Genomic DNA, 13330 nt, shown 5'->3' on the forward strand with positions numbered 1-13330 from the left:
CATTGACTTGGGAGCGTTCTCTAGGCATGCTCTGTGACCTGTAGAGAGGTCAAGAGGGAGAAGATAAGCTGTGATGTCACCTATTGGGAATGGTGGATCCTGTGTTGATAATGAGATGACTGCTGAAAAGGGATATGTACAGAACACAAATCACATATTAGGCCTAGTGGCCTGTGCAAAAATGGCAGGATTTTAGGGTATATATATAGTGAAGTATTTAAAAAAATAAAAAAAATAATGAATAACATTTTTTTCCAGAGATTCTACAAAAAAAATAAGTTTAACATAAATACTTGAATTAAACAATAAGTCATTTTCTGATGACACATTCCCTTTAAGATCTGCCTTTTATACACAAATAACATATGCCTCTAGTGGCGTATGATCAAAGCGCAGATTTTTATGCATCTGCAAGATGTCACAATTGGATGCCGGCTGGTTATCCGCAGCATTAATGCTTCATGACAACATACGACAGACTGTTTAGTGCCAATTTGTGGGGAATCTCGGTGAAAAGCCGACAGTAAGGAATAGGGGGGAGGGGGTTCCAAAATGGTCTCTATACTGCTGAGACATTTCACAGAGCTGCACGTCATATGTGTATATGGCTATGATAAGGAAGGATGAGCTTAACGTATATGAGGCTTCTAACTAAATCTATCTTGACTGAGATGATAATCACATCACTTGACGTTCATTGCCGAATCAACAATTGATATCAGCTTAGCAATACCCCTCGAGGGCAACAGGTCACTTCACCGCAGCCCACAGAAGTCCTGCTGAGTCACACTACTGTGACGGCCGACAAAGGAAAGGCTTTAAATATCCCGCATGCTAATTCATCTAACGATGACTCACGTGCAAAAGGATTAAGGTATCGTTTTAATTTGTAGTTTACTCTCTCAACCAAGCTCCGAGTGCTGCTATTAATCCAGCCTGAATTATATATTAACTCCGCACGTTGCTATTTCGCAAAGCAGTTACCTCGGGTGTGTGTCGGGCAATTTCTCGAATTAAAGTGGCTGCGTTTTTCCTGACGTATTCGTCCGGGTCCTTCAGGCATGTCAGGACGACTGGGAAGATTTCGGCTTCTACCACCATCTCTGCTAAATCCACCGAATGCTTGGATATTTGACCTAAGGCAGAAAGCACCTGCCGCTGTGACGGAGACACAATGTCACAAGTTATTCATTGTGTAATAAAAAGTTGTACAATTATCCAAAATATTTTCTGCATCAAGTCCCGGTGGGTTTCAAGATCTCTGCTTGCAGTCACTCAATGCAAAACTTTACTGGATAAAACCCTGTCCTGGTCGTGTAACAGACACACAACATACAGGACGCAGCTCTGATACCTGTACTCTAAATGTAGCTTGGGAGGACAAAACCAGAACCGAATTCAAAAACCAGAAGCCGTATCTGTCCTTTATACTTTCTCTCTTTTTTTTATGATCCACTCCTGATTTTGACTTCCAAAACTGAATGCAGAAACCTGAGCGTGTGGCCATGCCCTAACAGTTACGAGCCATACTCCTGTGTGATCATCACATCTCAAGGGCAGATTTCTATCCACCAGGAGTAAAGAATGAAGGTCCCTATTGAATAACAGCAAGCACAGATATTGAAAACCACAAGGTCTGTTCCATATCAGAAAATCAGACATTTTATTTTCATTCACATATCTCAGAATATCCCTATTAGCTGGTTTCACATAGAGAGAATTTATCAGGCCCCAGACTCCAGAATTCAGTCACTAAAAAGTCACAAACTGGAACTTTGCGACTTTTTGGACTTATTTGCGCAAAAAATAGTTTTTGCATTGTGAAGGCTGTATTACGCCTACCAATTTTCCAACAGATGATCGCTAACGAACGTTCGTATGATCATCTTGCAGTGTAATACTTCAGCCGATTGCCCGATGTACTCTTTCATCGGGCAATTGTGATTTTTAAGCATGCTTAAAAATCATCGTTTACCGGCAGCAGATTGCGCTGTCTAATTATGATCTGCCGTCGGCAAACCACTAGACAGCATGGGGACGAGTGATGGCATAGTAATCGCTCCTCCTCATGCTGCGGAGGAGATTTCTGCATGTAATAGCAGTCATCTCCTCCACTTGCTAGCAGGCGATTGCCGGGAGGGAACGCTTCCCTCCCGACAATCGCTTGCTCAAATCGACCTGTGTGATACAGGCTTTAGGGTTTCTGCAACTGAAAATCAGTTCCACTCATGTGAATGGGGCTTAAAGCACCTGGATTTTTTTGAAATCCACAATCAGATGAATGGAACAAATTTTCAGTTGCGGAAAATTCTGTAACAAAATCTGCAGCGTGTGAAGGCGCTCTTACGCCACCTATTTTGAAAAGAGGGTGGGAAAGGGGACGTAAATAGCTATATTAATGAGTTTTATTCCAGATTTATCACTGGGAAAAAAAGTCACAAACTCAGTGCAGTTGAGGGGGTGGGGGTGGGGGGGGAAATAGCATTTCTAAGACAAAAACATTAAAATGAGCCAAATTTAACAAAAATACTGAACACTTGCCGGAATGACAGATCCGGCATTAAGTGTTCCAGCAAAACGGATGCGGCTTTCCGCGCATGCGCAGACCTTTAAAAATGCAAAAAAAAAATATTAAAATACCGGATCCGTTTTTCCGGATGACACTGGAGAGAAGGATCTAGTTTTTCATTGCATTTGTCAGACGGATCCGCATCCGGATTGCCGGAACTGCCTGACGGAATCCTCTGCCGCAAGTGTGAAAGTATCCTTAGCTGTAAGGCCTAGTTCACACAAACGTTTTTTTTGCGGGTGTACGGGACGTTTCTTTGTGTTCCGTATACGGTACCATTCATTTTAATGGTTCCGCAAAAAAAACTGAATGTGTTCCGTATGCATTCCGTTTCCGTATTTCTGTTCCGTTGAAAGATAGAACATGTCCTATATTTGGCCGCAAATCACGTTCCGTGGCTCCATTAAAGTCAATGGGTCCCCAAAAAAAATGGAACACATACGGAAATGCATCCGTATGTCTTCCGTATCTGTTCCGTTTTTGCTGAACCATCTATTGAAAATGTTATGCCCAGCCCAATTTTTTCTATGTAATTACTGTATACTGTATATGCCATACGGAAAAACAGAACGGAAAAACGGAACAGAAATGGAAACACAACGGAACTCAAAAACGGATCCGTGAAAAACGGACCGCAAAAAACTATAAAAGCCATACGTTCGTGTGAACTAGGCCTAAGTCTGTAGGAAATTTGAAATGCATCACACACATGCATTTTTTTGTGCAGTATTTTTTTTCAATTGCACTGCATTTTTGGGGGTTAATGGCATGCTCTGTCAACGGCATGTGAACAGTAAAAAATTAAATTAAAAAATCTGTGTGTAAAAGAAGCCTCAGGCCATTTTCACAGTGTCAGTATTTGGTCAGTGTTTTGCATCAGTACAGTATTTGTAAGCCAAAACTAAGAGTGAAGCCTGCAGAGGAAAAGTATATTGGAAAGGTTTGCGCCTTTTTGTGCTTTGTACTCATTACTGGTCTTGGCTTATAAATACTGACCAAATGCTAACCGTGTGATCGAAGCCGAATGCAGCTAGACATACTGTACATTCTCTTGGGACAGTGGGTTTAATCACGTATGTAATAAATGTTTAATAGACTGAGAACCAGCAGCAGTCATGTCTCCGTCATCTCACTGATCTCCATTTAATATGTAAATTTATACTGGGAAACTAGTAATTAAAAACCAGCTTGACAATGCAATTCAATTGTTTGTAAATTTAGCAACATTTAGTCATAGACTGGGTCAAATGGGGTGTATCTCCTGATGTCCAATAAGTCTGCTCTGCAGATCATAAATTAATATCTTCTATATAATACACAGATCATTTATTTGAATAATTATGCTCAATAAAATGATATACATTTGGCAAAAATATGATTTATGTTAGATGTTTATAACCTTCCCTGCTTTGTATCGTGTTTAAATGTACTGATCAATTTCTACTTCTGAGTTAAGTGCAATATTAAGTGCTTGGTATACAGCACATACAGAACAACTGGCATAGCAATCCATGACTGTCACCAGAATCATCTATCTGGTAAGTAATACAGTAAAATTCCTTTAAACCAACATCAATGGCAGTCGATAAGTGATTATCAAATATTCTGAATTATTGGACAGTGATAAAGTGTATAACACTCACTTGGAGAGGGTAGAGGGGGGTAACATAAAATTACAGCACAACATCTGCTACCAGTATATTAATCTGCTAAATAATCTGAACAATCTGATAAATGTTCTAGTTGATTCTCTTCTCAGTCTTCTGCTTCTGGTCTCATTAAATGTTACATTATAATATGGTTCTGTGCTCGATTATCAAATATCTTGGATTATCAGATGTCAGATCCAAGGGATTTCATTGTAAAAGCCTGTGAAATTAATGAGACTTCTTAAAACGAAGATAGATAGGTATGAGATAGATATGAGATAGATAGATATGAGATAGATAGAGAGTAAAAAAAAGAAGAAATATGCACCACTCAAATTCAAAAAAAGGACTTTATTTAGGTTATGAGCACATGGGCTAAATAAAGTCCTCACTTTTTTGGAGCGCTGCATATTTACCTACTTTATATATGAAGGATTGATCTATGTATCCTGAGGATTTGTACCCATCTTATCACCATTTCCTAAAGGTGATGCTCTCTTTTTTTTTTTTTTTGATAGATAAATAAATAAATCTGCAGAACTTCAAGAAGTTGATAATATTAGTGATTAAATCCCACTGATTAAGTGTTGTTTCAGTCCTATGCTAGGACCTTTTTTTAAAAGTCCTGGCAAGAGACTCAAATGTGTAGTGCTGTGGATTTTTTTGTTTTATGGGCTATATGCAACTTCGGATCAGGTAGGACACCCTGAAACCCTAATCTCTAATAACATAGTATTGCTATTTTGTTCACTGAGATATATCAGATATATAGATAGATATAATATTTAAGGCACATAAATTATAAAAAATGTACTATTAACTAACTACACAGAAGGAAATCCAGAATGATTATCTCCGTGTTCTAAAAATCCCAACCGTAGCCGCCGAGGATACACGTATTCACCATATATTACATAAACCTCTTCTTAAGTAATACAAGGGACACATGGCTGCAAAAATATATAAATCCAGAATGAATGGGAAAGTGAATTCCTTTGGTGGTGGCTTTGTGCTAATCACTGCAGGTCGGCCAGAAGCAACTGTCCAAGGCGAACAATTCATGACAAATGAGAAGAGCAGCTACTTCTGCGGGTGTAAGAGGTGCAATGATCTGCACATTCATGTCCACGTCCCACTGCAGACAAGCTGCTGCCTGAACACTGCCTACCTACGGCTGCGTGCTTTACAGATGAAACTAAACACCAACACTCGTAAGCGATGTAGTAGAGCAGAGCGCGTTACCCAGTGAGAGATCTGAGTTTGTCATTTTGCACAATGTTTTATCAGAGTTACACAGGACTGCATGGAACAGATGCAGCAATGTATCAACCATGGAAGTACATGATACATTTAGCTGAGGAACCTCTGATCAAGTATCTGCACAATATTCAGAAGTGACTGCATTTCTTCTGAAGCATTCCCCTTCAAAGAGAATCAATCAAATGAAAGAGAATTAAAAAGGCACAGTAAATATTCTCTATTTAGGATGATAAATGAAAAGAAGTACCTTGAGTTTGGCATCTGGAGAGAGAATCATCTGGGCTAAGTGGGCAATTGCCCCTGCGTCCACCACGGTCTGAGCCAGCTCTGGAGAATGCTTTGATAGATCGCTCAAAGCTGAAGCAGCAATCCTTTTCAAAGCCACTTCTGGCTCCTGGATACACAGCACGAGGAGGGGAACGGCTCCTGCATCCACCACAGCTTGTGACAGTTCTGGAGGTCCAACAAGAGGTAATTAAGTAAGCACGGGTGAATGACCCTTGTGCAAGCCATTTTTCACTATGACAGACACACCAAAGGAGGAGAGGGCAGGGTGTCTGGAGATCTGCATTTCAAATCAGCCCTCCCAGTTCCTGCGGCCATGTGGACCAATCCCCGGCTGAAAGGGACACCGGTCAATAGTTGGAGCCCCTTCTTACAGGCACATATTGGAGGTAGATTAGACCGCAATGGCTTGTTATTCTATGGGGAAAAAGTAAGCAGATGTCAGCTGTTTAAGCCCAGACTGGTCCACACTGCCATTATATGCATGGCTGACCACAGGAACAAAGCCCAGGCACAGCAACACCCGATAGTGGGCACAAGGCAGAATGAGATATTATTCAGTATTCACAGGGACAGGAGCATATAGAGATGCAGGAAAATCTACCGTATAATCTAATCTCTAGGTCTCAAACACTTACCTATTACATATATATGTGTGTGTGTCTAATATGTATCTATTTCTCATATCTCTCTCTCATCTGCAGCACAGCTTGGGAAAAGTCCCAGTAAGAGAACTGAAACATTGCACTGTTTTCTATCCATCTATCTAAGCCTTCGCTGTTCATGCTTATGGTCTGTATTATGTATGTACACCACTTCACATGTGTACAGTGCCATGGAATGAATGGCGCTCTAATAACAAATAATGTCCATCAATGATTTATTTACCCATCCATATACATCGCAACGTTTCAGCTCCCAACCTGGAGCCATTTTTATCCATCTGTCAAATCTTAACGCTCTTAGTTAAAAGCATTCTTCAATTAAAAATAAATTAAATTCTGCTTTGTTCCAAGTTTCCTCACAATTAAGGGTTAAATTACTCCTCAGTAGCCGTCCTTTAATATTTTTCCAAACTGATTACAAACATGCGAGATTCAAAGCCAGACAGACACAGGATTATAGAGGTCCCTTTTTACAAAAAAAATGTAACATTTAAAAAAAAAATATATATATAAAAAATAAAATAAAATACTAATTATTTTCAATACTAAAAGTAAAATGCTCGTCCAGCAGATGCAACCTGAGATCAACACCGTGTCGACGATTTCTCGTCGGACGCGTTATTTTTCAGCTTACACAGGCCACAGCTCTTCTCCAAGGGCAATCGCACGTCACCATTTCAAGAATATTTTGGAATAAGATCTTTTTGTCGGCCGTCCACCTTCTAGTTTATCCGGTGGTAGCAGCTGCTGATGGATTCTAGCCCCGAGAAGGACGCTCGGTAGTCAGTAACGCTTGCTGATCCGCAATCTGTAAGATTATGGACTGTTTGTGTGCGTATTGGGAGGAGCAGGAGGCGGCATGTGCAGAAACACACACATTCACACAACACACAAGGGACGATTGGAAATAATGAAGATTAATTTCACCCAAGCACTTTGTTTTTTCCCTACAGACGGACGTACAAATTGCTGTAGGGCCTTGATAAAAAAAAAACAGGCCTAATTACCCCAAAGGTGAGGTAATTTGAGTCGGAGAAGTGAGTGAACCGCAGAAAGTCTCAATAATAATAGGTTGTACGGTATATGTCAAATGGGTTGTCCAAGCGTAATGGTTAGTAATGGCCAAATTATCAAATTACTGGTTAAAGTGGAACATATGACAAATATCAGGAATGGGAACAGCTATAAAACAGTGCACTGAAAACAGATAATGCAAAAAAAGAGGGAAAAAACCCCCAAAAAAACAAAATGTAATGGATGTGTTTTCCATTTTGGACATTTTAAGCAAATTGTTGCTGAGAAGACCGCAACCTATGCATATTACATAAGATACTGGTATATCTACAAAACTTGAAATTTCTGCAGTCAGAAAATCTGCAGTGGGATTCATAGTAAATTTTTAAAAAAAGGATGCCGCCCGTGTGCCTTCCGCAATTTGCGGAATGGAACAGGAGGCCCATTATAGAAATGCCTATTCTTGTCTGCAAAAAACGGACAAGAATAAGACATGCCTCAATTTTTGCGGGACCACAGAACGGAGCAGGACAGCACAGAGTGCTGTCCGCATCTTTTGCAGACCAGTGAAATGAATAGTTCCGTATACGGAATCAAAATACGACCAGTATATGGAACGCAAAAAACGTTCGTGCGCATGAGCCCTAAAAACGAGATCTGCACAAGTCTCACACGTTGCAGAAAGTTTCTGATTCCTTCGGCCAGCCGAAAGTGGGGAGCCACATACACCACTCAGAGGCAAAAAGGATCCTTCTAGAGAGGGCTATGGGACAAGGAGAATAGTAACACATTGCTGTCAATGTAGGCATTCATTTTCCAGGAGGAATAACAGAGGGACAGCAAAATGCAGAGTTCTAAGAGAAAGATGCTGCGGATGTATTATTTGATGGAGCATATAAGGATTTACTACAGCAGATGTGTCAGGTCCTCTAGTAGCCATGTGCTCTGCCTGATTCTTGCTGTAGTCTCCTGTATATTCTGCATTGCGTTGCTGTTAGCGTTTTGTATTGGATATTTTGCATAGACTGCCTAAAGTAATCAGCAATTAATCTTAAAGGGATTTTCTTACTCCAGCAAATGGCATTTATCATGTAGAGATAGTTAATATAAGCCACTTACTAATGTATTGTGATTGTCCATGTTGCTTCCTTTGCTGGCTGAATTCATTTTTCCATCACATTATATCATGCTCGTTTCCAGGGGTTATGACCACCCCACAATCCAGCAGCAGTGGCCGTTCTTGCACACTATAAGAAAAAAGAAAAGGCCTCTCTGGTAGCCGGGACCAGGGGCTTTTTCCAATAGTGTACAAACACGACCACCACTGCTGGATTGCAGGGTGGTCGTAACCCCTGGAAACGAGCAGTGTAGTGCTACATACAGGATGGAAACAAACCAAAGGGATTTGCTTACATGGAGAAAATTGAGAAAAAAAAAAAAGCATGTGGAAGAAGTCCATGAGATAAGCAACTACATAAGCGTATCTGTGAATAACCGTAGTAATCCTGGAAAAAAAAAATCTTTACAGAACTGCAGATTTGATGTTGAAATAAAACACAGTAAATCCATTATGTGTGGATGTACCGTAAAAGGGCATCTGTCAGCACATACCACTATATCAAATGGTCGGCAGCTGTCCATCTGTGCTTGTCAGAAGAGTCCCATGATGTCTCTGGCATCTCCATATGCTCAGTCAATAAAAATAAAAAAAGTTTAATATTCATATTACCCCTGAGGTGCAAGGAGGGTGGTGCTGTTGCACCAAGAGGCTCCCCTACCTTTCTTCTATGCTGTGACCCCACCGCTGTGATGGACAGGCCAGGCAGTCCCTGAAGTCTTGCGGGATCGTGTTCTGTACATGCGCAGTAAAAGGAGGGAGATTGCCCATCTGCTCAGATGTCTCCATCCCTTTACTGCGCATGTACAGAATGCGATCCATGAGACTTTAGGGACTGTCCATCACAGTAGTGGGGGCGTGGCATAGAAGACAGGGAGGAGAACCTCTGGATGCAAAGGCACTGCCATCATTGCATCTAGGGGGTAACTTGCATATTATACATTTTTCAGAGGATTAATGGAATATATGGAGATGCCAGGTACATCATGGGACTCTGCTTACAAGCGCAGATGGACAGCTGCCGACCATTTGACATAATGATCATATGTGGTGACCGATGCCCTTTAAAGGCAAGCATTTTTTTTTTCCTGGCATTTTTAAGTCCTATAGTGCAATCTATGAGGTAAATGTATGGAAAACACCATGTCCAAACACAAAAAAAATGACACAAAGAAACATGCATCGTATTTGAGTGTAACTAATATGGCAGCACAAGTATCCCTTATGGTGAAAAACCTAAATGCTGTCTCTAGCCAAAGCGGCTCTTCAGCTACACATCATGTCAGCCATTATTAAATAACATTATAAATAACCAAAAAAGTGCAATAAACCACAAAAGTGAAGCCTGAACCACAAGATGTGACTGGCAGCTTTCAGAGCTCCGGTTCCTGTTTCTATCCGATTTTGTATTTCAGGTGTGCACTCTGTTCAAGATTTTGCAGCATCTGTGGTGACATCCGGTCGCAGCGAGGATCAGCTCTTTCACAAAGGGAATGTGTCATCAGAAAATGACATGGTTTAAAATCACGTTATTGGGTTTAAAAAAAATATACACTGCTCAAAAAAATAAAGGGAACACTTAAACAACACAATGTAACTCCAAGTCAATCACACTTCTGTGAAATCAAACTGTCCACTTAGGAAGCAACACTGAGTGACAATCAATTTCACATGCTGTTGTGCAAATGGGATAGACAAGAGGTGGAAATTATAGGCAATTAGCAAGACACCCCCAATAAAGGAGTGGTTCTGCAGGTGGTGACTACAGACCACTTCTCAGTTCCTATGCTTCCTGGCTGATGTTTTGGTCACTTTTGAATGCTGGCGGTGCTTTCACTCTAGTGGTAGCATGAGATGAAGTCTACAACCCACACAAGTGGCTCAGGTAGTGCAGCTTATCCAGGATGGCACATCAATGCGAGCTGTGGCAAGAAGGTTTGCTGTGTCTGTCAGCGTAGTGTCCAGAGCATGGAGGCGCTACCAGGAGACAGGCCAGTACATCAGGAGACGCGGAGGAGGCCGTAGGAGGGCAACAACCCAGCAGCAGGACCGCTACCTCCGCCTTTGTGCAAAATGACCTCCAGCAGGCCACAAATGTGCATGTGTCTGCTCAAACGGTCAGAAACAGACTCCATGAGGGTGATATGAGGGCCCGACGTCCACAGGTGGGGGTTGTGCTTACAGCCCAACACCGTGCAGGACGTTTGGCATTTGCCAGAGAACACCAAGATTGGCAAATTCGCCACTGGCGCCCTGTGCTCTTCACAGATGAAAGCAGGTTCACACTGAGCACATGTGACAGACGTGACAGAGTCTGGAGACTCCGTGGAGAACGTTCTGCTGCCTGCAACATCCTCCAGCATGACCGGTTTGGCATAGGGTCAGTAATGGTGTGGGGTGGCATTTCTTTGGAGGGCTGCACAGCCCTCCATGTGCTCGCCAGAGGTAGCCTGACTGCCATTAGGTACCGAGATGAGATCCTCAGACCCCTTGTGAGACCATATGCTGGTGCGGTTGGCCCTGGGTTCCTCCTAATGCAAGACAATGCTAGACCTCATGTGGCTGGAGTGTGTCAGCAGTTACTGCAAGACGAAGGCATTGATGCTATGGACTGGCCCGCCCGTTCCCCAGACCTGAATCCAATTGAGCACATCTGGGACATCATGTCTCGCTCTATCCACCAACGTCACATTGCACCACAGACTGTCCAGGAGTTGGCAGATGCTTTAGTCCAGGTCTGGGAGGAGATCCCTCAGGAGACCGTCCGCCACCTCATCAGGAGCATGCACAGGCGTTGTAGGGAGGTCATACAGGCCCGTGGAGGCCACACACACTACTGAGCCTCATTTTGACTTGTTTTAAGGACATTACATCAAAGTTGGATCAGCCTGTAGTGTGTTTTTCCACTTTAATTTTGAGTGTGACTCCAAATCCAGACCTCCATGGGTTAAAAAATTTGATTTCCATGCGATTGTTGTCGTCAGCACATTCAACTATGTAAAGAACAAAGTATTTCAGAAGAATATTTAATTAATTCAGATCTAGGATGTGTTATTTTTGTGTTCCCTTTATTTTTTTGAGCAGTGTATATATATTTGCATTTTTGGTGAGTATTTAAGTTCTTTTCCACGCCACTCTGTTCTGTATATTTAAACAAAACATATAAAATCCTGCAATTTTCACAATGGCTGCTAGATATATAGTAATCGGCCATGATTTCCTGCTCTGTAAAGGTAACTTTCCAGTAGCCATTGCTTTATCATCACAAGCAGGATTACAATGACAGATATCATCTCTATAGATAACACAGGGTTCATCTTTCACAATAGGTGATATTACAGCTCATCTTCTCCCTCATGACCTCTGTTCAGGTCACAGAGCGTGCCTAGAAAACTCTCCCATAGAAGGTACAGAAGGTAATGAGGTCCCCTCCTGACCATTGTGTCTATGGCCTATGTAGCTGAAAATGTAAAGGGTTTTTTTATGGATTTTTTTTTTTTTAACTGATGACATATCCTCCTGAAGAAAATAAAAAACAATACAAAACATGTTTTTAACATAAAAATATGATTAAGACAAATGGTTATTTCGTGATGACAGATTCTCTTTAAAAGGGGTTGCCTACTTGCCTCATCTCAGAATATGGAGGCATATCGCTAAGATATGCCCCCATTGTCTTATAGTTGTGGGGCCCACCGGTGGGACCCGCACCTATATCGCAAACGGAGCCCCGCAACATGGTCGCTGGAGGACTCGGGTCCAGCCACCACCAAGCGTGCTCTCCATAGAAGGGAATGGGAGCGCACCGCCCATGGCTGGCCACCGCTCCTATTCATTTCTATGGGCCCGAAGGAAACAGCTGAGCCAGCGCTCTGCTGTTTTCGGAGGCCTCTTGGAAAATGAATGGAGAACGGCTGCGCATGTGCAGTACACCCTCCAGCATTTTAGGTGCTCCGTTCTCGATATAGGTGGGAGTGCGACTCCAAATCCAGACCTCCATGGGTTGAAAAATTTGATTTCCATTTTTTTTATTTTTGTGTGATTTTGTTGTCAGCACATTCAACTATGTAAAGAACAAAGTATTTCAGAAGAATATTTAATTAATTCAGATCTAGGATATGTTATTTTTGTGTTCCCTTTATTTTTTTGAGCAGTGTACATCGAGACAGCATTTTTACAGACTTGACAAAGGCCTCATTGTGCTGGGCTGAAACACTGCTTCTTGGGGAATAAAAGGGTCTGACACACAATTACCACTTTTTGGAGTGCTAGCTCATTTTTGGAATTTTGTATTTTTACACTCTACATAAGAACACGTAGGTCAGAGTATGTGTTACTTACCGGCCTGAACTCTGCTCCTGTGACAGGACCTCACAGCATTATAATGGTTTATAATACTGCACTGTACCGACATAATGCCATCAGTAGAATTTAATTCATGTCGGGTAGGAACACACAGGAGTAGAGTTGAGGCAGGGAAATAATGCTCTCACACTGAAACAGGCCTTAGTCAAATTAGTATAGATAACACAGGATCCACCATTTGCAATAGATGGACAGAGCTCACGTTCTCCCCCTCCCTGCACAATGACTTCTGCAGAGGTCCCAGAAAAAAAAAGTCTAGAAAACTCTCCCAAAGAGGTCAATAAGGCTACTTTCACACTAGCGTTTTGTCTTTCCGTTTGGGAGATCCGTTCAGGGCTCTCACAAGCGGTCCAAAACGGATCAGTTCTGCCCTAACGCATTCTGAATGGAAAAGGAGCCGCTCAGA

General features: G+C 41.9%; 1 protein-coding gene across 3 annotated transcripts in view; it reads right to left on the reverse strand.

Moving 5' to 3' along the window:
* Positions 1-13330, reverse strand: part of SPAG6 (sperm associated antigen 6) — a 154125-nt gene that overhangs the window by 49273 nt on the left and 91522 nt on the right. For all 3 annotated transcript variants that reach the window (XM_040434426.1, XM_040434427.1, XM_040434428.1), the window contains 2 exons: positions 5726-5931; positions 985-1158 (listed from right to left, as the gene is read on the reverse strand). In XM_040434426.1, the coding sequence (XP_040290360.1) occupies positions 985-1158; positions 5726-5931 (380 nt within the window). The remainder of the gene's footprint in view (positions 1-984; positions 1159-5725; positions 5932-13330) is intronic.

This window comes from Bufo bufo, chromosome 5 (assembly GCF_905171765.1).
Source record: "Bufo bufo chromosome 5, aBufBuf1.1, whole genome shotgun sequence".
NCBI classification, from domain to species: Eukaryota; Metazoa; Chordata; class Amphibia; order Anura; family Bufonidae; genus Bufo; species Bufo bufo.